We start from the raw sequence: 25225 nt of genomic DNA on the forward strand, positions 1-25225 counted from the left end.
GCCAGTACAACTCTTAGCCAATAATCTGAGGGACACTGAATTATTAATATCAATTAATGTATATACCATCATAACATCTGTTTTCAGCAGCACAAAACCTTGCCTCCTATAAATGTCAGAAAACCTTCCAATGGTTTAATGATGGTATAAACAGATGTTATATACCATCATAACATCTGTTTTCAGCAGCACAAAACCTTGCCTCCTATAAATGTCAGAAAACCTTCCAATGGTTTAATGATGGTATAAACAGATGTTATATACCATCATAACATCTGTTTTCAGCAGCACAAAACCTTGCCTCCTATAAATGTCAGAAAACCTTCCAAGAACACAAAGTAAAGGTATTTTTTAGTTTAGATTGCATATATATCTTATTTTAAAATGGAAACCATTGAGCAGCTCAATTCTGACAGATTCTGAAAGACAGACATCGTCTCTTTTTATGGAACATCCTCTGATGATTTATAAACGAACAGGATTTTCTTGTGTTTTTATTTAGGCTCAAATCAGTTTGATGTTTGAAGGCTCACAGTGACGTGAACTAATAACTCTCCCCAAATGCGTTACACCAAAAGTAAGAAGCCTTTTTTGTAAAATGTAATGGGTAGAAAGTACAGATATTTGTTTAAAATTTTAGGGAGTAAAAGTAAAAAGAAGTAAGAAAAAAAACTACTTGAGTAAAGTACAGACACCTAAAACTTCTACTGACGTTTAGTAACAAAGTATTTGTACTTCGTCACTTACCACCTCTCAGCTGCAGCACTAATTCAACCCCTGCAGCACAGTATCTGTAATACCTACAGCATGCTCTAATCCAGTGGTTCCCAAACTTTTTTTGCTAGCCCCCCCCCCTTGTTTTACAAGAAAATCTCCCACACCCCCACCACAAACACATCCTCCAACCACACACACCCATAACGACAAAGGTATGTGCCTTTTTTCACGTGACACTGTGCGCCACATTATTGTTTACATGAGATGAATTTCTACAATGGCGGATAAAGACAAAATACTGTTACTGTTAATCTGACTATCTGCAGTTTTTACACGCTTACAAATACACACGCAGTTACTGTTCCTCCATTTAGAAAGCCTGAGGCGTCATGGTGTAATTATTTTATGTGTAGTTGTTTTTTTCCTGTGTAATAATATTCAACATTGCTATCAATACATTTTTCAAAAAAATGCCTCTCTGTGCAAAATGGGTTCAACTGTGGGATACTGTGATTTGGACAGGGAGGGGAAATTGTGGCAGAATCAGCCTGTTTTTTGTATCCCACTGTAACTTTACTGTATAAAGAGCTAACATCTCCAAAACGTCAGGAGTAGTTAGTCATTATAAGAAGTGTTTGTGAACTAAAAATCACGAATATGGGATACTTTTTGTCCGTGATTTGGGCAACCCAGTGCGAGCTCCCGACGCAGGGGAAACAAATTCTGTCGGGGAGACCTACTTTGGCACTTATGCAGGTGAAGCCAAAGGCAAGATGTGCTTCATCATATTTTCTAGTATTTGGCTTGGAAGGAAGTTGGTTTGGAAACATATTTGGCTAAGTTTCATCTTCTGCTTTGCATTTGCACTTCTTTCTTTTTTTTCTCATACCGCGCCCCTCCTGCAATGGCGCCCCCCACTTTGGGAACCTCTGCTCTAACGTTCTAATAGGATATTATGGTCAACAGTATCGAACGCTGCACTGAGGTCTAGCAGGACAAGCACAGGGATGAGTCACTGTCAGAGGCCATAAGAAGATCATTTGTAACCTTCACTAAAGCTGTTTCTGTGCTGTGATGGTCTCTGAAACCTGACTGAAACTCTTTAACCAAGCCATTCCTCTGCAGATGATCTTTAAGCTGTTTGACAACTACTGAAAGGAAGGTTAAAGATCGGCTTATAAGTAGCTAAGAACGCTGGGTCAAGATACGATTTAATTACTGATACTGTGGTATGTAGGTGATTGATGAAGATAGGCCGATCATAATTAAAACTGAACATCCCAGCACAGTAGAGGCTCGGACTGGAAACACGTCAGAAGAAAACAGGAAGACATGACGTGCATCATTGTCTGTGTGTGTGGTTTTGGAGTTTTCCGTAGTAACAGTGTGGCTCTGTGTTGAAGGACAGATCCTCCTCAGCTCGATGCCTTCATCATGGACAAAGCTCTGTTGGATTACGAAGTCTCCATCGATGCCGACTGCAAACTGGCGACAGTCGGGAAACCGTTTGCCATCGAAGGTAAGCAAGCAATACTGCTGGTGTTCCGTCTGTGTTTCGGTCAGGTCAAAGTGTACATTTGCTGTTTCTGTTTAGGTGACTTCCTGTCAGTGTTTTCTTTTAATTGGACTAATCAGAGGAGAGGAGCAAAGTTGTGTGATAGTTTAGCGATTTAAAGATCAGCTGGTGAATCAGTCAAACAACCTTGACATACTGAGGGGTGTAAACATCATAGTTCAGAAGTTCAGAAAACAAGCCAGCACTATGAAACTCGTCAGGTGACCTGAAGCTTCAGATAACAAGAAACAGAAAAACTGATCTGAGTCTGAAGCCAAATTGTCGAGTCATTGTAGAGAAAGATGAATGCTTCACTGTTGGTGCTCTGATACAGCATCACTATTATCAAAATGGCGACTAACAGAAAAAAGGTGACATGAAATCGTTCCATCCATGGAGTGAAGCTGAAGTTTACGTGATCCCTCAACACACACAATAAAAACAGTTTTAATAAATAATGGAAATAAAGAGTCCACAGCTGTTAGTTTCATCTGTTTCTCACTTTCATAGTTTCAGGTTTACATTTACTGAGGGTCTGCACCAGTCCTGCGTCACTGTTCTTTTTTTTTTTAGCTGTTTGGACAAACTGAATCTGCAGATTTGACAAAAGGCACGGAAGATGGGTGGGTGTATGTGAGGGACCAAGCAGCCAAGGCATAGAGGACACAGGAAAAAATATATTCAAAATTGGTTTTCTTTATTTTAACCCTCAAAAAAACGTTTAAAAAAATTCAAAAATATAATTAGAGGGCCCATAAAAGAGGTCAACTAAATATAACTCTATAAAATGTAATTTCCAGAACCTTAACAAAGTGGACACAACTTAACTCACAAACTGACCTCATTACAAGACACAAGAGGGTTTAGCCAAACCATTTACACACAATAGGAAGGAAACAAAAACAAACACTAATACTAACTAAGCACAGAATAACATAAGTAAACCTAAAACATCCCTGTTTCTGTTAAGAACATTGTTGGTCCTGCTGAGCAGGCATTTTGTTTTCAAAGTCTTTAGCCACGCCTTTTGCCCAGACAGGAAACAGCTACTGCCCCACACCAGGTAACTCAAAGAAAGAAAAACATAATTAATATAACAGAAAACATTTTTAGAAAAACCACACAATGCTATTATGTGCATGCTTTGTAATATCAGTGTTATGTTTAGGTAAAATGATTAATGAATCATATTAGTGAAGTGGCTGCAAACCAAATAAATAAAGTGAACGAATGGAATTGTTTTACCCATATGTGGCTGATGCCATCACAGTGTAGGACCAGATTTAGATGGAGAAGAAGACCAATGTAGAGGCAGGCCTACAAACCAAAGCTGACAGGAAATTATGTAGATCAGCACAGTGACTCGTCTCTATGAGGTCAAACATTGGGTTGAAACGTGAATAAAGTTTAAATTTGAATATGAGCAGTAAAAGTTTCCCGCTCTGACCTTCAGATGAACCATAATTAAGATTTTCTTTTAGTTTAATTAGACTTCGCATCATCCTCCAGAATAATTACTGCTTAGACCTCTTAATTAACAGGTCCGTGGTTTTCTCTCCTGATTTATTCGACTTCCTGTTCTTGGCTCAGACATCCGTCTGCTCACTCCACACAAACAGACATGAACAATGCCTGATGTTGCTGTTTGTATTGTTCACCTTTCTGATGTTTTTTCTTCCTCTCAGAGCCTCTGAGGTTCAGCTTTCTGTAATATGAGCCTGATCGCCTGTTATTGATTGTTGTTGACAGTTTCTTTGTTTGTTGTTTGTGTGTCGTGTTTTTGTTTTGTTTTTTCTTTTATGCTCAATAACATCTGTCTGCTCAAATGTCTGATTTCTCTCTGCAGTTCCTGGACAGATAGAGAAACAAATTATGTACTGCCGTTTATGCCGTTTGTTGTTTTTATTGTTTACTGTTTATTTGTTTCCAGGTTACGGTATCGGCCTCCCTCAGAATTCTCCTCTGGCATCCAATGTCTCCGAGTTCATCAGCAGGTACAAATCCGATGGTTACATGGACCTGCTGCACGACAAGTGGTACAAAGTGGTTCCGTGTGGGAACCGTGTGTTCGCCGTTACTGAGGTCAGTGTGACAGCAGCACACCTGTGTGGCCGTGGCCACCTGTTCCTTTCATGAAATGTATTTTATTTCAACCTTCTCAAAGCCAACAGAACAACACGAGGAGGCGTCTGGACACTTCAGATCTGGACTGGATATTTTTTCTGACTGTGCTCAGGTGGGCAGATGCTGTCCCCTGCTGGTCACTCTGAGACACAGCTATCAAACCTCATAAAGGCAGATTAAAAAACATAACACAAACTGCAGTCGGCAACAGGAAACCAGTTAGCAACACAGCAAGAAACCAGCTGCTGACACACTGCAGGCACAGAGGACAGGGCAAATACATCTTCCTGCTCTTAAAACAAGCTGCCTGCTGACCTTAGATCAGTTACATCTGTGCGTCCATTTAAAAACAGACTCAAAATCTCTTGGTTTGCACAGGCCTGCACTCATCAGGTGTTTTTTTGTTTTGGTTTATTTTAGTTTTATATTTTGCTCTTTTCAATGCCTTTACAATTTTAAACATGCACAGGTTCTTATGTTTTTATCTTCTGCGTTAAGCATGTTCCATTTGGAACTAATGAAATGTGGTAAATAAGTAATCGCCACTCCCTTCTCTCTCAGACTCTTCAGATGGGCATCAGCCACTTTTCCGGACTCTTCGTGTTGCTGTGCGTCGGCGTGAGCGGCGCTTTGCTGACTCTGGCAGGCGAACATGGTTTTTACCGACTCGTTCTGCCACACATCCGCCGCCGTCAGAACCTAAAGTACTGGCTGCACATCTCACAGGTAAGTCAGAGAAGGATGATCTCAGCTGAGTGCTTTTATATAATTCATTCATGTTTGTGAAAAACTAAATGAGAAAACTAAACGCTCTGTGTGACAGAAAATCCACCGAGCTCTGAACATGACGTACGAGGACGTGAAGAGGCAGCGAGCTGAGAAAGAGAAGAGGTCAGTCTCACCATCTGAGCTCAGAGTGTTTAGGTTAACTTTGATGGGAGTTGCAAGATGTCAACAGAGAACAGAACAACCTTAGGCTTCAATCTCCAGTTATTCTTTCAGTTATGAAGCTGATTTTATAATCCATGAATGAGAAATACGATAAATATAAACTTTCATGAGCAAAAACACTGTTGAAAAAGTCTTGGTTTTAAATTAGAAACACATGACCTTATAATGTTTTTTTCAGTTCTTCAAGCTAAACGTCTCCTTTGGAGTTTAGAGATTTCTTATCCACATATTTCTCACTGACTTATGTGCATTATTCTGAGCCTAAGGTCTTTGTCTGTGTTCAGCTGTAACCTGCACAAGTCTCAGCCCCCTCCGGCCCCTCCCGCTCCGGGAGCTTCAGCCAAATGGAACAACGAGACGAGCAAGGACGCCGATGCCGCAGCTACCGCCGCTGCTGCCAAAGATGCCAGAGACTTCAAAAGAGTCCACTTCAACCTGGAGACGCTGAACACCCGCCGTCTGCTTGCTCGTCTTGCAGTCTCTGAAACCAAGGGAGGCAGCGCCATGGCTGAGAGGGAGGGTCCAGCCAAGCCGAAGGCGGGGCCAAACAGCAGGCTGTGTGAGAATGGAGGACCGGCGGCTTCGTTCACCAACCGACTGCTCACGCTCCCCTCCTCATCCTCCTCTGCAAGACACAATGCTTCAGCTCCAGCCCCCACAGCCGCGGCGCTTTCTCCGCCTGCTACTTCCACCCCTGCCCCCGTTACCATAGCCCCGCCTGCCTCAGATGCCCCACCCCGTGTTGCTGTGGCTCCGCCCCGGCCTGGCGAGCTGGAGGAGCTGGAGGAGGAGATCGAACAGATGAGGGAGAAGTTACGGACAGCTCTGGCAAGGAGAGCTGAGATTCAGACGACTCTAACCAAACCCACTGTCACAGTGACAAGCGCCCCATCATCCGTTACCACGACAACCATTATGGCGACCCCAACAACGACAGGAGCCACGCCCATTCCCATACCCACCATTACCCCAGTAACAACCCTTCCTTCCAACATGAAATGCGTAACGACCATGACCGACCCGCCTCACAAAGTCCTATCTAAAGTCCGGCCCCTCCATAGCAGCCTGGCCAGTCAGAGGAGGTGATGTTCTCTGGAAAGGTCACGACACGGCGGCCATTCTAATCAGCAGTGAGGAAAAAAAATGTTCCTTTTATTTTGTTTAACTTTCTCAAGTTCTCAAAGAAGTTGATTGGACAGAAAACATCAAAGAGCCCTGAAGCTAATCAGATGATTGGTTACCTAATCAATATTTTTAGGCTGGATGAAATTATTGAACCCTTTAGAGTACAAACACTTTATATTTCCAGCTAAAATTAGAAATCCTGTGAAAACATTAAAGAAAAAATGAAATTGTTTCAATTACTTTATAAAATAAAAAATTACTGTTGAGAAAATATGCTAATTTAAATCCATAAATCTTAAAATGAAAGTCTGAAGATCAGGTAACATGCCCCAAACCCGAACCTTTATTATTTTACACATTTCAAAGTTTGAATAATCACTCAAAGACCAGTTATTTTATACACAAAATTTATTATTTTGTAATATTACTAATATTAGTAATTAGTATTGAATCAGTATTACTGTGAGTACAGTTTGTTTTTCAGGGTTTTTTACTCCTAAACGTCAAAGACAATCTATTTAAAATATTTTAATATGATATATTTATCACTTTAAAAGTGATGTTTTTTTGTCAATTAAGTGCTCAATAAAAAAAATATCTTTTAATGTTTTTCAGTCACAAGTACAGCTTGTGAAGTCTAAAGTCTGTCAGATAAATTATGTAAACTGAGGAAGAGAAGAAGACCAGGACGTGAGCCTGAGGTACACCGAATTTAATGAGTTCTTAGTTTGAGCCAAATACAGAATAATGTAGCAGTTGTATTATAGAAGTGCATATTCCTAAAGAATCCAGAGACTTATTTTTGCATATTTTTACATATTTAGTAACAAAACAAATAAGTTTGTATATAATTAAAATAGCTGCAGTGAATCTAAAGATTTTATTCTTTATTTTTATATAAAATCAGAGTCTGATGTTCAGTTTCCACCTCTGACTGGTTAAAACGGCCGCCGTGACAGAGACTGAAGAGCATTTCTGGAACTTTCTAAAACTCTGGCGGTGCACAAAAAGCATGTCCACTCTTTAAAAAGAAATTACAAGAAGTACACATACCACCAGACACAACATGAACAATAAAGCTGTTTCCTGTTGGGAACAGAAACGGTGGTGTTCATGCAATAACATCGTTAGTTCTTCACATAGACGTAACTCCTCTTCATGTAACATGAACATGGTTAGTGTAAGCAGTATGCCGAAGGTTTTTATTAGAGTCACTTCACTACAGACATGAAACCTTAAATGTTCCCACAGAGCCTGAACCCATCCCCGAATGTGACTTTAACCCCACCAATAACCACACACCAAGAAGTTAAACTGTAGAAATGTCTTAAAGACATAAACACCTGGATGACCTCTATTTTTCTGCTTCTAAACTTCTAAAAACTGAGGTTATTGTACTTGGCCCTGAAAATCTTAGAAATATGGTATCTAATCAGATACCTACTCTGGATGGCATTACCTTGGCCTCCAGTAACACTGTGAGTAATCGCGGAGTCATTTTTGACCAGGATATGTCCTTCAGCATCTACATTAAACAAATATTTATCTTTCTTCAAACATGTTTCTTAGAAACACTGAACTGCATCACTTTCCAAACTAAAGATGAAGAAATGTTCAGATTCTCCAGAAAACATGAAAACTTTTGTTAAACCTTCAAATGGTCTGAAAAGTTGAGGATGTTTTCACTCTGTTTGGTACATTTACAGGTTTCTCATAAAAAAGAAAGAAAAAAAATTGATTTGTATTTTATTCATTCATTCAGTTTGTTTTTCATCAGTTAAACTTAAATCTGAGAGATGAGCCTGAGTTTTGACTTTCAGATATTTTACTGAGTTAAATCCATTATTCATCCTGTTATTCTTCCTAAGTGTTTTTATGATAATTAATAAAATCGACTTTCTAATGAAGTCTGTGACGTTGTATTTTACTGGTTGATCTGATTTAACCGAGGAATCGGCTGGAGTTATTAAAAGCTTAAACCTCAGTGTCAGTCTAAAATTTGTTAAACCCTCTGTTTTATTCACAGCTAACAAGCTAGGTGTAGAATGATCGATCAGTGATTTGTTATAACCAGTGTTGGTCAAGTTACTTGAAAAAAGTAATCAGTAACTAATTACTGATTACTTCCCCAAAAAAGTAATCCCGTTACTTTACTGCTTACTTATTTTCAAAGGTAATTAATTACTTAGTTACTTAGTTACTTTTTAAAAACACGATTTACAACCTGAATAGGTAATAAAGTGATAGATCTTTCAGCCCAATTCTACTTTTTCTGCATAATCCATCACACAAAATGTAATCAAATGGAAAAGTCTCTTTTTTTTTTTTTACTTGTTTTATCAATTTTAATCTTTTAACTTTATGCATCAAGTAAAAATTAAATTATATGCACCATTCTCTGACTTGAATAAATTAGTTTAACATTTAAAGCTATTTTCTGCACATTCCAGCACATAAAATAAAATATTTTTTGTGTTTACACTCAGTCTTTCAAATAGATGCAAGTAAAACACAGCAGAAAATAAATAAAGTCAAAGACTAGCGGTCCTGTTGCTCTATTTTCACCTGTAAAGCAGGAGTAGGGTAGGCGGAGGTTTGCCCTGGTGCAGGTGTGCCGCAGCGGTCAGTGGAAGAATCCGCGAGTTTCTCTGTGAATTTCCCATTACGTCGTTGCGTACTCGGTGCTTGTTTAGGGGGGTTTTTTCGCTGTAAAAAGAAGTTTTCTTCCCACGCACAACGGACACTGTTTTTGTCACTTTTTGTGGAATCAAACTCAAAGTAAGGTCAGTACTTCCACGCTTTAAACGCTGCATGCTCATACTCTCTCCCGCACTCGATATATTATCCATCGTTGATCTGCACACAGCTGTTGTCACGAACGTCGCACTCGCTTACGTCATTGTCATGGGACATTCTCGCAAAAATATCACGGTTTTAGTAACGCAGTAACGCAGCGTTCCTACAGGAAAGTAACGGTAATGTAAATACCGTTTTTGCGATAGTAATCCCTTACTTTACTCGTTACTTTAAAAAAGTAATCAGATTACAGTAACGCGTTGCGTTACTGCCCATCTCTGGTTATAGCACAGCTTTACTGAGTGTACAGTAAGCATCCATCAGTCATTACAATAACAATACCTCTTAATGCTGTAAAAGGTATTGCAACGACATAAAGCTGCCATACACCTTGGCTTAAACCAGTATAAGACGTCTTAGCCACAAGAGCATGCATGTAGAAAGTATGCACCTATGCTAACAGTTTCCTTTGTTTTCTAGCATTTACACTAAACTAACACAAAATGTCATCTGCAGATGTGATGAAGGGTATACTCAGTCATTTTTTTCTTTATTTTAATAGAAGAAAATACTGTACTCATAAATATACATTGATTAGTGAGTAGCTACATCTTCCAACAATTGAGGAACCCTCATGAACTTATCATTAATGTATTAAAAATAGATAACAGCTGCCATGTTGCCCAACCATCTTGAATACAGTGATTTCTGTTCTGCCTAATCAGCACAGCGATTATAGACTGGCCTCATACCAGAGGTGGAGGAGAACAGAAATGGTAGGCATTGGCATGCTGTGGACGGGCATTTTAATTCCTATCTGCATTTCAAACTGAAGATATCAAGGATCAAATCTATGTTTTATCATTAAAGAAACAAAAACATGAAAGGGACAATGCAACCACGATCTCATCTCATCTCCTGAAATGAAGCTGGGGCTCTAACACATGAAAATGTGCATAAACAAGTTATTTGCAATACTGTCATAGTTACTTAATGTGATCAGAAAAGAAACAATCTGCTGACATTTATAGGTGAGATTTTACATTTTGTTTCCTGATGAGGTGTTCGCGGACCTGTTAGTTCTGGGGAGTTGTAATGCAATCAGTGTTCCTGTTCTTGATCTTGTGACATTTTTGGAAATTCAAACAGAAATGTGGTTGTTGTCACTTTAAGAGTTTCTCTCTTTTTATTTAAAAAAAATCTTTTAGATAATTTCATCTCAAATATTGAAACAGGTGTTTGTAAAAATAAACCACTGAACCTTGTTCACACAGAGAATTATAAACATTTAATCATGTTAAAAAAAAAATTTAACATCTGTTTTCTGATTGATCAGCTCTTGTTGAGAGCAGCTGCCAGCTGGTTGTAGCTCATCTTCCTCAGTATCTCCTCAGTTACCTCCTTGGCCCCCTCGGCGTGGTACTTCTGGACCATGAGGTCAACAGTTCTGGTTCTGTCTGCGGCCTCCAGTCGGCTGACGGAGATCGGATCAGTCCGGAGACTCAGGAAGCGCTGGAAGGTTTTCAGATCCTCTGAACCGAGACGGTTGAGCATCTGCAGCAGCTGCAGGGTCGCATCTTCGTCCTGCAAGTCCAGCACCTTCACTGACATGGGAGAGACCGGAACACAGATCAGACCAGATCCACACACATTAACTGATCTGCAAGACCGGTAATGTTGTGGTGATGGAGCTGTACTCCCTTAAGATGGTGTCGAAGAGGCCAAGATAAAGACAATGCTGGACAATACCTCCCACCCACTCCATGACGTACTGCCCAGTCACAGGAGCACGCTTAGTGAGAGACTGAGATTACCCATAATGCACCACTGAATGACACAGGAAATCATTTCTCCCTGTGGATATCACATCCAACTAATGCACAGTACACACTGCATTAGTTACATCATTTTGCACATCCCCTACAGTAAAATAACAAATAACATTTAAATAAAGTTTTACAGTTTAGGGTAAAATGTCAATCATATATTTTTAATCTTTGTAAGATTCTGGATATTTATAATTGAGCTATTTGTTTATATTAAAGCTATTTTTTTATATTCTGTAATTTTGTAATATATTGCATTATTTCATTTCCTCTGGGATTAATAAAGGATTCTGATTCTGATGTTTATAGATCTGTCTGTGTGAACAAAAAGATCTGAGGTCACTCTGGATTAAACAGATTATTCAGATTAAGACATCAGAAATGTTTGAAACTACAGTTATTAATTAAAGCCTCACTTGTGTGGCTCCAGCCTTCAGCTGCACCTGGAATGACGGCAGGAAGTTGTTGTAGTCTCTGAAGTTCACGAACTTTGATATCTGAAACGATAAAAACAAGAAATGAGCTTCATGAGAGTGTGTGTGTAAAAATTAAGATCAGGGTCTAATCAGGAAGCAGCGTCAACAAACTCAGCTTCCTGTTTCTGAACAGCTGATGGAGTTTCAATTCGAGGATTCACCATGGCAATGGTAAACAAAGAGAAAGTAAAGCATCAGGTGAGAGCAGGTGAGAGCAGGTGAGAGCAGGTGCAGCGTCCAAGTGACATACCTCTGGCTGGATGACTGTGACGGGCTCTCCAATCAGTTTGTATGTGTGATTTGGGATCAGTTCGCAGTCAGGAATAGCTTCGACGTACTCAGCCCCAATCCGCCGCTTCCACTCCTTTCTCACCTGCACATCAGGTGATCAGTCAGAGCCACAAAGACTGATTCAGGTATTTGTTACCGGTGTCAGAGGATATCATTTCAAATATAAATCATTTGAAATTTAAACCTTTCACTGCACTTTTCATGGATATTGTAAGGACCCTTCAGGCAGGGCCTGCTTACCTGAGTGAGGCAGACATTCCTGGGCAGCAGCAGGACAAACAGTGTGGAATTTGTGGGTTGAGAGAAGATCAACACCAGGCCAGCAATCTGGTCACTGGGCGCTGGGGTCACCAGACCAAAGCACGAGAAGCCCGAGATATCAACTGTCACATGACTATCGGTCACCTGACCTGGAGTGATAAAGTCCACACAGTCCCCAGTGACATGAGCTACAGATAGGAAGTGCTGACCACCATCTGCAAGATAGAAAAACATTCATCCAGAGACTATCAAGAAACGTCAGCCAGCGATGGCAATTCAGACGTGTCTGACATGGTAACCCTGGAATGAGCCAAACACAAAATGTAAATCTAAACTTCTCTCCAAAGTCTCGGACTCAGAGGATTAAACAAGATCAGAAAGTATTTTTCTTTCCTCCAAAACATCAGGCGAGGATGATTTCTTCTGCAGGTTCTGTTTGCTGTCATGTGAATGTGAAGTTTGACCTCATGGTGGGACTGTGACATGTAACTGGCAGAAAACATGTCAAAGAAACAGTTAGTGACCTGAGAGCAGCTGGCAATGCGGCAGGTGGAGTCGCTGGAAGCTCCCAGTCAGCAGGTGGAACCTGAACAGAGCTCCTGCCACCTGCAGCCCTTTAGAGGACAGGAAGTCCACATCCCAGGGAACCATCTCATACACCACGTCACCAAATCCCTCCAACACCAGGCCTGTCACACTGCACCTGAACACACCGTGCTGCTGGCAGCGCAACCTGGCAACATGGAAACATTACTGTTTATTTGTTAGCTCTTAACTGTGAGGTGATATTCAGAGCATCTAGACAGTGTTCACAGCCTTAAATTGTATTATACAGCCCTTTGCTGCATGTCTTCCCCCTTCTCTCTCTGTGCGCGCTTTCCTGTCGTTTCTTCACTGAGCCTTCTAATAAAGTTGAAAATGGACAAAAAAATATTTGTTTATAGTTTTTTCTCTAATTGATCTTCTGAGTTAACTTCAGTAATTACTTCCTTCAAACCATCAATGTGTCTTTTAGACCCCATTCCTACAAGACTCATCAATGAAGTCCTGCCATTAATTAATGCTTCAATCTTAAATCTGGTCAACCTATCTGGGGGTTTGCTCACTATGTGTTTATACACCACTCTGCATTTAATCATTAGTGAGTCTAAACAAATCTAAGATTGTCTTCATACAAGAAACACATTCGACCACGTCAGACATAAAAATGCTGACTACAAGATGGCCAGGTCACTACTTCAAACTCCAAAGCTCATCAAAGATCCATAGGGAAGGTACATTATTGTTCAAGTTAATATCCTATAACCTGCAGCGGCTCCTGGGCCTGGCAGATTAGTACTACATAGAAGTGAAGAAGTGAAATAATTGAAAAGGAGAGGGAGGCTGAGAACAAAGAGCTTGTAGAACTGGGGGATCATATATAGATAAGAACCGGAAGGAGCCTGTTGGGAGGCATCGTCCCGCTCTCCATCGATGTCGGTCAGCAGCGACAGCTTCGGCTTCGTCCCAGACGAGGTTGACGGTTTGCAGATCCTCCATAAATGTTCAATGCCATGTGATCTTTGGCTAGCCTTGCTTTCCCTTGGCAGTGCGCGGGAACCATGTAATGGGGCTCTTGGCCGGGCGATGAGCGGGTAGATGTAGAATATGGCCCGCAAAGTGGAAGCGCCTTTCGGCAACAACATCAGGCTGAGGGACGGGTGACTGCTCTTCATAAGACCTCTTTGTTCGTTATCCGGTCCCAGTAGGAAGGATGCCAGTATTGATCCATCCATTCATCCATTCATATCCTTTTCAGGGTCGCGGGACCCGTGCAGCTGTCAACCATCCAGCCGCAGCAGTGGGAGTTGGAGTAGAGACCACGAAGGGCGTCTGCAAACTGCTGGGGGACTCCATAGTGATGTAGGATAGCCCATAGTCGGCCGGTGGACGCTGTCAAAAGCCTTCTTGAAATCGATAAAATTGATAGAAATCTTTTTTTGGTAGTCCAGTGTTTGTTCAACAATCATGTGGAGGGTGAAGATTTGGTCGACACATGACCAGCCACTCCGAAAACCAGCCTGCTCTTCTTGCAATCGCTCGTCCCCTGCATGTCGTAGCCGACTCAAAAGAACAAGGCAATGAGGTAGAAAGAACAAACCATAGTATAAAATCGCTCAACTGAATGCTCCTATAGGGATGTGATGCAAACTAGAAGACTAGACAGAGACTAGACTCATTGAGATCATCAACAAGACTGGCTCTCTTCCACACTGTGTGTTTTGTACTGTATTCCTCCCCTCACCCCCAATTGGTCGCAGCAGATGGCCCCTCCCTGAACCTGGTTCTGCAGGAGGTTTCTTCCTGTTAAAAGGGAGTTTTTCCTTCCCACTGTCGCCAAGTGCTTGCTCATAGGAGATGATATAGTTGTTGGGGTTTCTCTGTGTTATTGTAGGGGGTTTACCTTACAGAATAAAGTCATCCAAGTGACTTTTTCAGTTTGAAGAAGAAGAAAAAGAAGTGATGAAACATTTCTCCCACTGAAAACGCTATGTCCAGATGAACAGAATCAACCTCTTGGTGAATACCTCAAAATGACAAAGTGAAAAGCTCCAACAGGTTTGATGGGGACCGTTGGTACTCGGCTATTTTCAGATCTCTCCAGAGATGTTCAGTCAGGTTCAGGTCTTGGCTCTTACTGGGTCACTTCAGAGTGGTCCCAAGCCACTCCTTTGTTATCTTGGCTGTGTGCTTAGAGTCACTGTCCTGTTGGAACCGTCGCCCCAGTCCAAGATCCAGAGCCCTCTGGAGCAGGTTATCATCAAAGATGTCTCTGTACATTGCTGCATTAATCTTTCCCTTGACCATCACTAGTTTCCCCGTTTCTGCTGCTGAGAAATATTTTGAGGTGAAAAAATGAATTTAATCCATTTTAGAATAAGGCTGTAACATGACAAGACAACATGACAGTTGGAACAAGTGATGCACTGTGAATACTTCCACTGTAGGGTGAGGTGGTATTGATGAACTTGTATGATTTGGTGATAACGTCAGTATGTGTTGGGTCTTACAAATAAACTTACAAATAAAAACACATCAAACACCACAAACATAACTCGAGGTCACAACATCAAGAGCGGGGTGAACAGCAGCATGGCACCAGATCTGCCCTAACCTTCCATTAAACCAATCAGCCAACAACCCTGTGTTACCTGAATATGCTCCCATCCTCGCTGACCTCAGGTGTAATCTCAACCTGCACAGACCAACAGGTAAAAAAATGATTAAAAAACTGGGCTGATCAACAAAAAAAAATCAACAATTAGCACATCAGTGACATCACAGTGACACAACTTACCTGTGGTGTATTTGTCTCCAACCTGATGTCAGAGTAGGTCAGTGATGTCACTGCTTCTGCTTGAAAAAAGAGACCTGCAGAAAGATGACATCATCACATCACATGATTATATCCTTCCTGATAAATATCGAGTCAAGTGTAGCTTAGCACAGACTTTGCATACATACACAGCGTTGGCACGATCTTCATCAGGATCTCCATGGCGACACGTTCTGCCCGATTGGATCCAAAGAGTTTTTCTAGAAGTCTCCACGTCGTCCGTCTGTCTGCATGTTCCAACTGCTCTCCACCAATGGGAGAGTGACTTTCTGCAGTCATGTATTTGTTGACCAACCACTGGAAACACTTGAGTTCATCTGAGACCAGAAACTCCAACATCTCCATGATGACAACTGAGTCTGAGGCATTCTGGGAAACAAAAATAGGACAGCTGGTGACATCATGGATCAAGGTGAACTAGTGGTCTTCAGACCTGACATTCCCTCTGAACTTTGCTGAAACTGTCAGGTGACAAAAACAAACCTTGTCCCTGATGTGATCCTCTTTCAGCTCCTGCAGTAAAAAAGGTTCTGATTGACCAAGGGCGTGGTAGAACACTTTCTGAGCTTCCTCCCCCTTCCTGAGGACCAGGTCTACTAGAACCCGGTTCCTGTCCTTGCAAGCTCCGTAGATGGCGATGGCCTCCCTTTCTGAGGCGTTTAGGATCCTGCAGCATTGCAGGGCTTCCAGGATGGGGCCGGGTCTCTGGATCCTGCTGATAAGCTTCCGCCGCTGAGTCTTCACAAAGCCTTGGACAGGTTTTAGATCTGATTCAGGTCTCAGGGGGATCATGGTGAAACGTACAGGGCGAACCTGATGATTTCCGCCGATTAGAGACTGGACTGCGGCCAACACCGCTGGCGCTCTGTCCTCCTGGTAACACCTCATCATTGTTTTGGCGGTGCTGCAGGCGTCAGCAGACCGCAGCCAGCGTGGAGGGATGGGGGGGAAGTCCTGCAGCAGGTCTGACTGACTGAGACCCCACTGGATCCTCCAGAGCTCCACAAGTGGTAGCTTTGAAAGCTCCCACAGCAGTACATCCTCCTTACCGTCCTCCATTGGGGTATGGGGTGAGTCCCAAACCTGAACTGCCTCCAGCATGTCACCCATGAGTTACGTGAGTGCCCTCAGCTTTGACTGACAGGCCAAGAGACCTCCTGCAAGACAAGCAAAGAGGCAACAAAAACCCTGACCAAATCAGTTCAATTCCATTTCATTTTATTTATATAGGTCCAAATCACAACAATAGTTGCCTCAAGGGGATTTATATTGTAAGGTAAATAGGTGTGCAGAGCCATAGCTGGACTGGCCATCAGGCATACCGGGCATTTGCCCAGTGGGCCGATGGTGATTTTGTTTTTTTGTTTTTTGTTTTTCTTTTGTAACGGTATAAACAACGAAAGGTGGTGGATTGGCCAGATCATGGCCGATGTGTAAAAATAACTCAGTTTTTTGGTGGTGGCTATGGCGGAGCTTCCACCAGCAGGTTGATGAGGGAAAGGGGAGGCAGGAGGAGGAGAGACCCGAGACGGTCGCCGAGTGTCAGGTGAACTGATCTTCAGGTAAGAAATTATGACCTGCAGTCTATCTGGGTCAAATATAAACTAAGTTTAGGTGTAGTTTATTTTCATTGTGCTAACCTTTTACAGTCACTTACAATACCTTGTAGCTAGCATGACGGAGTTTCTATACAGCTGGGTGGGTGCTTTGATGTTACTGATAGTGAACTTTATTTTATTCATAAGGTTAGTTAGTAGAGTTGCCAACCGTCCCGTAAAAAACGGAATTGTCCCATATTCAGAGAAAATATTGTGTGTTTCGTATTGAGCCGAAAAGGAACGCAGTTTGTCCCGTACTTCAGCTAGAATTAAAAAAAAAGACAGAAAGCTGGAGTTATTCTGTGTCTTTACGCTGCACAGCTGCTTCTTTTTTATCATTCATTTCTTAAAATGTCTCGCTTTTAATAGCTAATTATCTGAAAATATAAACGTGTTTGAGAATTATACCAGTACATCTGATTTGAGGTGCTATTTTTTACAGGAGCTACAGTATCCAGTCGTACGTAGTGAGGAGGTAAAATTATTAAGAAGATAATCGACCTCTGTTGGACTAGCGTTCAAGTAGCTGCTCTGCTCTGTGTTAGTACAGGGCATTGAAGATGATAACAGTGGGTGGATTATATTCTTAAACAGCACTTTCAGAAACACATCTTCTGTGATGCAATCTACTCCCCACTGCTGTGTAATCAATTATTGTAAATTTAAAAGTTATTAGGAAATGATCAGACAAAAGAGGGTTTTCACCAGGGGCGGAGCGTGGGGGTGGCTTACTGGGCTTAAGCCCGGGTTGTTTTGTCAGAAGCCCGGGGTCTTTTGGAGTGTAATTTTTTCATAGTTAGATGCCTGGCTGACAACTGTATAAAACAAAAAGTACACACAATATTCGAAGCACATAGTGCACACTGTGGGAATTTACGACTGTGCGTGAATCCCCCCTGATATTGGTATGATCCGAGCTCAGGCACTAAGCGGGCGGGGCAGCTGCTGCCTACGAGTGCGCTGTTGGAGAAACGCAGCCAGGCAGACAGAGGAGAACTGAAGTTTGACCAGGTACCAAAGCAAACCATTCATACCGTACAAATAATGTAAATATGACGGTGTATCACGAAAGATTGATATCAAACTGATCACTTGACCAATATTACGTTACTTGTTCTTCAAGTGAATCAACAATGAAAAGCCGAACAAATGCTATTTTTTTTTATAGAGTCTTATCTTACGTGTGTTAATTTCATATTTTCAGTTCTTACCCTCCCCGACTAAATCAGTTTCAGTTATGTACTGAAATATAAGAATGGACATTAGAGGGTTCTTTCAAAGAAAAAACTCAGGTAAATGTTATTTTATATATTATGCTTTGTATGTTGTTCAGTATATTTCTATGCAAAACAAGAGGGATTTCAGTACACAGCAGGATATTCACATTTGTAACCAGATATTTACATACACTTTAGGGAGAAAACATAAAACATTTTTACTGTACAAGATCAATTTAGAGTAAACTTTTGTTTTAGATAAATATTGAAATATCTTTTGAATTAGTTAAATGTCAGAATAAAGAGAGACAGAGCTGTCTATTTTTTATCACTTTGATCAAATTTAGGAGTACATATACACTAAGTTTATTGTTAATTAATAAGAAACTCCAGACGATTCCATTCTGAGCTGAAGAAGCTTCTGATAGGTTAGTAGAGTCCATGTGAGTAAATTGGTGGCACACCTGTGGATGCATATAAGGCAAAACACAGAGCCTGTTTCTTTGACATGGGAAAATTAAGAGATATCAACCAAAACACCAGGAACAGAACTATGGAGCTCCATAAGTGTGGCTCAAGTTTGAATACAATTTGGTGCCATTTGCAATTAAGAAATACAGATAGTTTCTCTCTTTACTCTTAAAGTTAACAAATGTGTTTTTTATATTTATCAATCTAAAAAAATAAACATTTAGTCTGATTTGATGTTACAATTAAAAAAGTGTACATAAATATGTGGTTTCAACTGTATATTTGATGATTGTCAGCACAAAGAGGGAGAGAGAGGAACAGAGAGGGAGATGGAGAATGAGGACAGAACAGAGATGAACAAGAGCAGGTGAGACACACATGTTAGTCAAATGGTCGTTTACCAAAAGTATCACCGTATCATAGGTACTCATGTATCTCGTACCTAGTGTTTCTTTTTAGGTTTGCTATTTTTCAAATTCTATATTTATTAAGTTATGCAGGCTTGTTTGCACAACAAGGCTAAATAATTATATAAACTTTTCTCAATCTAAATAGTGTACTTTGGTAGAATTAAAAAAATAAGTGTACTGCAGGTCTATGATGATTTTTAGTGCTACTATCATCTAGTTCTGATTCTGGTTCTGTCTTGGTTAAATCCTAAGTAGTCCTGATTTTGAACTGTTGCAGTCCTGTTTTAATTCTGGATCAGTTCTGGGTCTGGTTGAATTGGGGTTTAGTCCTCGTGTCTTAATACAGCCCCGACTTTGTTCTGCCTTGCTGCTTAATTAAAAAACTAGTTTAAGGTGTACTGCACATGTGGTATATATTTTTCCCTATATGAAGTCATTCTTTTTTGAACAAAACTCAAAACAGAGCCTATTAGTCAGTCATTTCTACCCCCCCCCCCCCCCAAAAAAAAAAAAAAAAGAAATCCCACATGCATACTACCCTTTAGGGCTAAGCCCCGGGTGTTTCAAATGTCTGGCTCCGCCTCTGGTTTTCACGAAACACTGTTAAATGTTCCATTTCTATGCCATATGTTAAAACAAGATCCAGAGTGTGATTAAAGTTGTGTGTGGGTTCTTTTACATTTTGAGAGAAGCCAGTTCTGAGGTTGTCATTTTTAGCATCTACATTTTATCTTAGCTGAGCACAAAATAAGACAGAAACACATACTGTGCCATTGTTACCTGTATTGGACAAATAAAACTTGAAACTGTCACGCCCAGGCGGATCAGCTGGGCGTGACAGTTTCGGGAGACGAGACACCTGGGTCTCATTAATATGATCAGCATTTAAGCCAGGAGGTGACTGCTGTTCGTTGCTGGATCGTTGTCTACCACGCAGCTCCCTGGATTTTCCCCCTGTGTGATTCCCGAGTGGCAAGTGTTGGAGTGAGAGCCAGTGATTGTGTGTGTGGATGATCTGAAGAACGCGTGCTTTTCCCCTGGAGCCTCTTTTCCCTCACGCAGCTGTACATAGCACTCCCCCCTGCACCTTCTTGTATATACACCTGGTGAATTTTAAATAAATCTTTGTGTGCATCTGAGCCTGGAGTCCTGCGCTTGAATCCTCCTCCAAACCGTAACAGAAAGTCCTTTTCCTGTCTCCTTCACTTGTTTTTTGTTTTTTTTAGGCAGTCGATTTGAATGAGTAAACGAAACTGGACAGTTTGAGAAATCATTGTTTTAAACAACAATCATTTAAATTGAGGACAGTCTGAGCCTATAGCAGCTCTGTTAGGGTAACAAAGGTACTACGAGGTATTTAAGATAATTATTCCGGACTTTATGTGAGAAGAAGGATTTGCCTTTGTATAGAGTGATATTATCTGTAATTTGTCTTTGATAAAATCGTCAATAATCAAAGTCACTCGAACATAAACAATAAACACAAACAGAAAGGAGAGCGAGGTTAAGTGAAGCTGCTGAGGTGGAGCCGGAGCTCCGTCTGATCTGATAGAACGTGTTGGATATGGCCGAAGCAGCGAATTCAGCTTCAGGGTGTCTGAAAGGATTTCTGCTTAAAGCAGCACGCTTATTACTTTGATAAAAGAAGAAAAGATCACAGCTGATGAAGTCACAGCTACACGTGCATACCTCTGTTCATTCTCCTGCTAAAGAAAATTAAATAATAATGATAATGATGAAATGATGCTATGAGTGCAGGAATGTTGTTGCTGAGGTCGAGGCTCTGTGTCTGCTCAGCCCTAACAGCATGAAAATCTTTAACTTAACAGATTTAATCTCAGAGTGCTCTCTTGACAGCAGCAGAAACAGAACAAATAAATCTTTCAAAATCAAACTAAGCCATCACAGACCCTCTGAATCATGTTCAGCCACGAGCAGATCGGCAGGTAAAGCAATTGTTCTTACCTGAGAGCAGCTCTTCAGGTGAAACTTTCTTACAGGAGCTTTTAAAAAACAAACTCACTGCAGCGTGATGGGTTTGAACTCTGAGAAACAAGATTGCAGCCAGTCTGAGTGATGACGAGTCTTGGTTTTCATCATTAATGCTCATCACAAAAACAGGAAGTCTGACCTACAGCTGTGGCAGTGATGGTTTCCTCTGCAGATGCTCACTTTAAAACCACAGAGTGGAGGTCAGTCAGTAAAAACCAGGCCAAAACTCCCCGTCAGCAGGAAGAGGCCTCGAGCAGAACCTGAACTAAAAGTCAGAGACCACCACAACCCACACCAGCCTCTAGCAATCCCCCACTCACTCTTGAGAGACAGCATGTGAGGCGTGTACTCTGTGCAGCGAACCCCAGGAAGTCTGCAGGCCCAGATGGAGTACCTGGGAAGGTCCTCAAAGCATGTGCCGGGCAGCTAGCACAGGTCTTCACTGACATCTTCAACCTGTCTCTGGAACAAGCCGTCATTCCACCCTGCCTGAAATCTACCATAATCATCCCCATCTCCAAAAAGTCACCCATAACCAGTCTCAATGACTTCCGTCCAGTTGCGCTAAATATAGTTAAATTATTGTATAGTTTTTATAATGTGCTACAAGCAGGTGTGCACTTTTATAGAGCTGTTTCTAATCTCGTTATACTGTGTATAATGACAATAAAGGCTTTCAATTCAATTCAATTCACGATGGTCAGTAAAATCCCAGGAACACCAAAAAGATCTAAACTCTGAGTCTAATCAGTCAGAGCCACTAAAGGCCTTTTAATCATTTCACTGCTCTGAGGGGCTCACAGGGATGAAAACAGACTGGAGCAAAACACTGAACTGAACAAGAGCTCTGTTTGCTGTGTTTGATAAAGCTGAGGTAAGGATAAAACAGACTCAATAAAAGAACTGTAAAACAAAGTTAAAATTTTCCAGTCAATGTGGAAATGAGCAAGTTTTCTGAGGCAGTAAAGGCGCCGGTGACCCCTTTGGAATTTGGAATTCTCATCAAAGTTCAGTTTTTCATTGATTATGGTCCCAAGATATTTATATGACTCCACTTGCTCTATTTTCTGATTTTTAATTAAAGTGAATCCCATTGTGTCTGTGAAGGTTCTCAGTCATCCAGGTCATCGTAGTCAAGATATCACATCATGAGAACCTGTTTCTGGGTTCACTGCCCAGATATCTTGTTATAGGCATGTACACAGCTACCGGGAGAAACCTGAAAGATCTATCCTTGTGCATTGACAGACAAGAATTTCAAGAAGGATATACTCTGTTCATGTTCAATATGAGTCCTTCAGATGACAGCCAAGCGTTATCACTGATAATAAATGGCAACTTGAGACTTGAAATGCGCTTCAGAGTCCCGCTGCCTCACACAACAACGCTGATCGTTTATGCTTGTTACGATTCAATTCTCAAGATCAATTCAAAAAGACAAGTTTCGGTTGATTATTGCTGATAGGTTTCTGTTTTTTCTTGAGTCATGAACAATCATCAGTTGGAGAGTATCATGAGGCTGCTAGTCAGTGACAGATTCTACGGCGTTTTGTCGTCAGCTGAGTTACTGATGTTACTCAAACGTTTGTTTAAACGGCCTGCATATCTGATCATAAATACAGATTAAGGAATAAACCTGGAACTCATTGGCTGGCGATTTCATTAGAAGAAGATGGAGCTGCCAGTTTTTATGATTCGTTCAGATTCCCACCGGAATGCTTTTACCCCAAAAGCATTCTAACATTTTTGAAAAAGCATGCTGATCGAGTATCTTTCCATGAAAGGACTTTTCTATCAATGAGTTTTTATGAACTACACCTTTTTTTCCCCTTTTTTTTTTTTAACCAAAGAAGGAGTAGCGTTCTAGACATCTCACTTTAAGTCCACATTTTAAGTCTAGATTTTACATTTTAGAGACATAAATAAGGATCTTTTAACAAACGTGTTCCCATGTGTTAGGTTTTGTATTGTTGATTATCATTTATGCTTAGAAATATCTACTTATATATGCTTAGAGTTTTATAATTAGTTTTAGATTGGTAGAGGTTTGATCCTTGATAGTCTGCAAACTTTGTGTGCATTAGAGAGCACTCTGGGAGCATGGGAGAGGTCGTACCTTGTCTTATTGTTTTATGGTAGGATTAACGTAGCTATATCTGTCTTAGTCTAAGTGCCTTTTGGTTTGATGAACTGTTGGATTTCCAGACCAGCAGGTTTAGGGAAGTCATTTATGGGGTCACACTCTGACCCCACACACACACACACACACACACACACACACACACACACACACACACACACACACACACACACACACACAAAGGCAAGGTACTCTGTGTGTATGTATACATCATATGTTAATGAACCTATGCATATTCATGTAACCTCAATAAAAGAGCAGTGTTACGGGGGAGCGGACGAGAGCAACTGGGTTCAAGCGAAGGAACGGCGTTTGTCCAGTTCTCTCCCGTGCACGAGAAACATTAAGAACTTTGCCTACTTCGTGTCTTGCTTGCTGTGTAATTATATTGTCTTCAACGTTCCATCGAATAGGTTCAAGCTACAAACCTATCACCATGTTATGATGTAATCTTGTTTTCTAAATTCAAACGTGCCTTTACCATTAAAGACTCTTTTTTTTCCTTCTCTTATTTTCTTTTCTTTCTTCTGTGTATATTCATAGCACTCCTTGTTATGCATTTCATGCATGTGTTATTTTCAGACATATGGGGGTTATGTTACCCCCCCTCCTCCTCATCAGTAATGATCTAGTTCGGTATTTACTTGGACGTGACTTAGCCAATTAACCAATACCTACCTATTATATGTCAGCTGACCTATCTATGAAGTTTTGACTGGTTAATTTGTAATTTTTTCTGTTTCCTGTCTTGTATTTAAGCAATTTTTTTTAATATTTTACTATGACCCTGATGAAGGCCACAAGCCAAAACGTGTTGGTCAATTATTAAAGTTGTTCATCTTCCCTCAAGCGATGCTGGAGTTCCTGCTTTGTGAATTCTTTCATCCTCTCCATGCATCTTGGAAGCCGGTGAAGTTGTGCCAGAAAATTTTTTTGCCATGAAAGACAGATGAAAGCCACGCTGTCTACAGTATGCGGTCATACGTTCATGGGAGAAAATCCTGTTTGTTATTTCACAGGCACTCCCCATTATGCCTTGATAATATTGTGCATTATTGGGTATATTGTCTGGAGGCGGGAAATTCAAAATTTGTCTAATTTCAACCTTATTAAATTTATTTCTCACAACTATAGAGGGCTGTGGTGAGCTGCTGGCGGAACTCTGCTCTGGATTACCGCCTTGTTGAAACAAACGATCGCGATGATGGTCTACAGGGCTGTCTTGGAGTGGCTCATTTGCAGGTAATTGCACATTGCTTTGGGAAAAGCCCAAGGCGATTGCTGGTTATGGGAGTCATTGAAACAGCTTTCATTTAACCTATTTATCTGGCTTAACAACTCTAGGGGTATTTAAACCTCATCCTGTCTTTCTGCCAAGACAGCTAAAGCCTGGATAAGAGCAGAGAACGGGTCAGAAGAGGAAATGTTTTGAGTTAGGCAGCTTTAAGAATGAGCAACGTTTGACTGTTTGACGTTTCACTGCAGGTCGCTGCGTGCGCATGTGCCCTGGCACTATTTGAAACCTGCTGGTCCGGGATCAGAGACCAGCTGAAGGGATTCTGCTGACCTGATATCAGGACATGTGACAGGAAGTGTGGATTTAAACAGCTGAGATTGAATGCACCTCCAAACCTCACAACCTTTTCCTTTTAAAGATGTCATAACACTGATTAAAATAAAGTATGTGTGTGCAAGGGAGGTAGGTGAAAATGTGAATGTGAGAGGATGGTGGTCAACCATCCACAGAGAGGTGAAGAAGAAAGAGCAGGCAGGAGTGGGTTTGCAGTGAGACCTGCTGTTATGGTTTGGAAGACGCTCATCATCTTCACCATAAATTCATGAGGTTTTTTCTGTAACGTCAACACATAGAAAAAAAAATTAAACGCAGAGGTGTGTGAG

General features: G+C 41.1%; 2 protein-coding genes across 2 annotated transcripts in view; one reads left to right on the top strand and one right to left on the bottom strand.

Annotated features, from left to right (window-relative positions):
- Positions 1-6699, top strand: part of grin3bb (glutamate receptor, ionotropic, N-methyl-D-aspartate 3Bb) — a 66453-nt gene extending 59754 nt beyond the window's left edge. The window contains exons 5-9 of the mRNA XM_085264888.1: positions 2121-2236; positions 4203-4354; positions 4958-5122; positions 5220-5287; positions 5632-6699. Coding sequence (XP_085121014.1) covers positions 2121-2236; positions 4203-4354; positions 4958-5122; positions 5220-5287; positions 5632-6433 — 1303 coding nt within the window. The 3' untranslated portion in view covers positions 6434-6699. The remainder of the gene's footprint in view (positions 1-2120; positions 2237-4202; positions 4355-4957; positions 5123-5219; positions 5288-5631) is intronic.
- A 3825-nt stretch (positions 6700-10524) lies between these two features.
- LOC146546709 (uncharacterized) lies at positions 10525-14969 on the bottom strand. Its single transcript, XM_085263887.1, has 6 exons — positions 14809-14969; positions 12647-12855; positions 12102-12337; positions 11821-11943; positions 11511-11591; positions 10525-10867 (listed from the first exon to the last, which is right to left on the bottom strand). Exons 1-6 carry the CDS (start codon positions 14967-14969, stop codon positions 10601-10603), a joined length of 1077 nt encoding a protein of 358 aa, XP_085120013.1. The 3' UTR covers positions 10525-10600.
- Positions 14970-25225: the final 10256 nt, after the last annotated feature.

The sequence above is a fragment of the Mchenga conophoros genome, linkage group LG23, assembly GCF_057382185.1.
Source record: "Mchenga conophoros isolate Kocher_MC1m ecotype Shallow Benthic linkage group LG23, M_conophoros_male_GT1.1, whole genome shotgun sequence".
Lineage (NCBI taxonomy): Eukaryota > Metazoa > Chordata > Actinopteri > Cichliformes > Cichlidae > Mchenga > Mchenga conophoros.

Excerpts from the sequence above, each read along its gene's own strand:
- LOC146546709 (XM_085263887.1), bottom strand. The coding sequence starts at position 14,969 with ATGGTCAAGGGAAAGATTAATGCAGCAATGTACAGAGACATCTTTGAT. Across the intron at positions 12,856-14,808 it reads TGGCTTGGGACCACTCTGAA|GTTGCGCTGCCAGCAGCACG; the intron begins GTGACCCAGTAA and ends CCATGTTGCCAG. Across the intron at positions 10,868-11,510 it reads TGAAGGCTGGAGCCACACAA|GTGCTGGACTTGCAGGACGA; the intron begins GTGAGGCTTTAA and ends ATGTCAGTGAAG.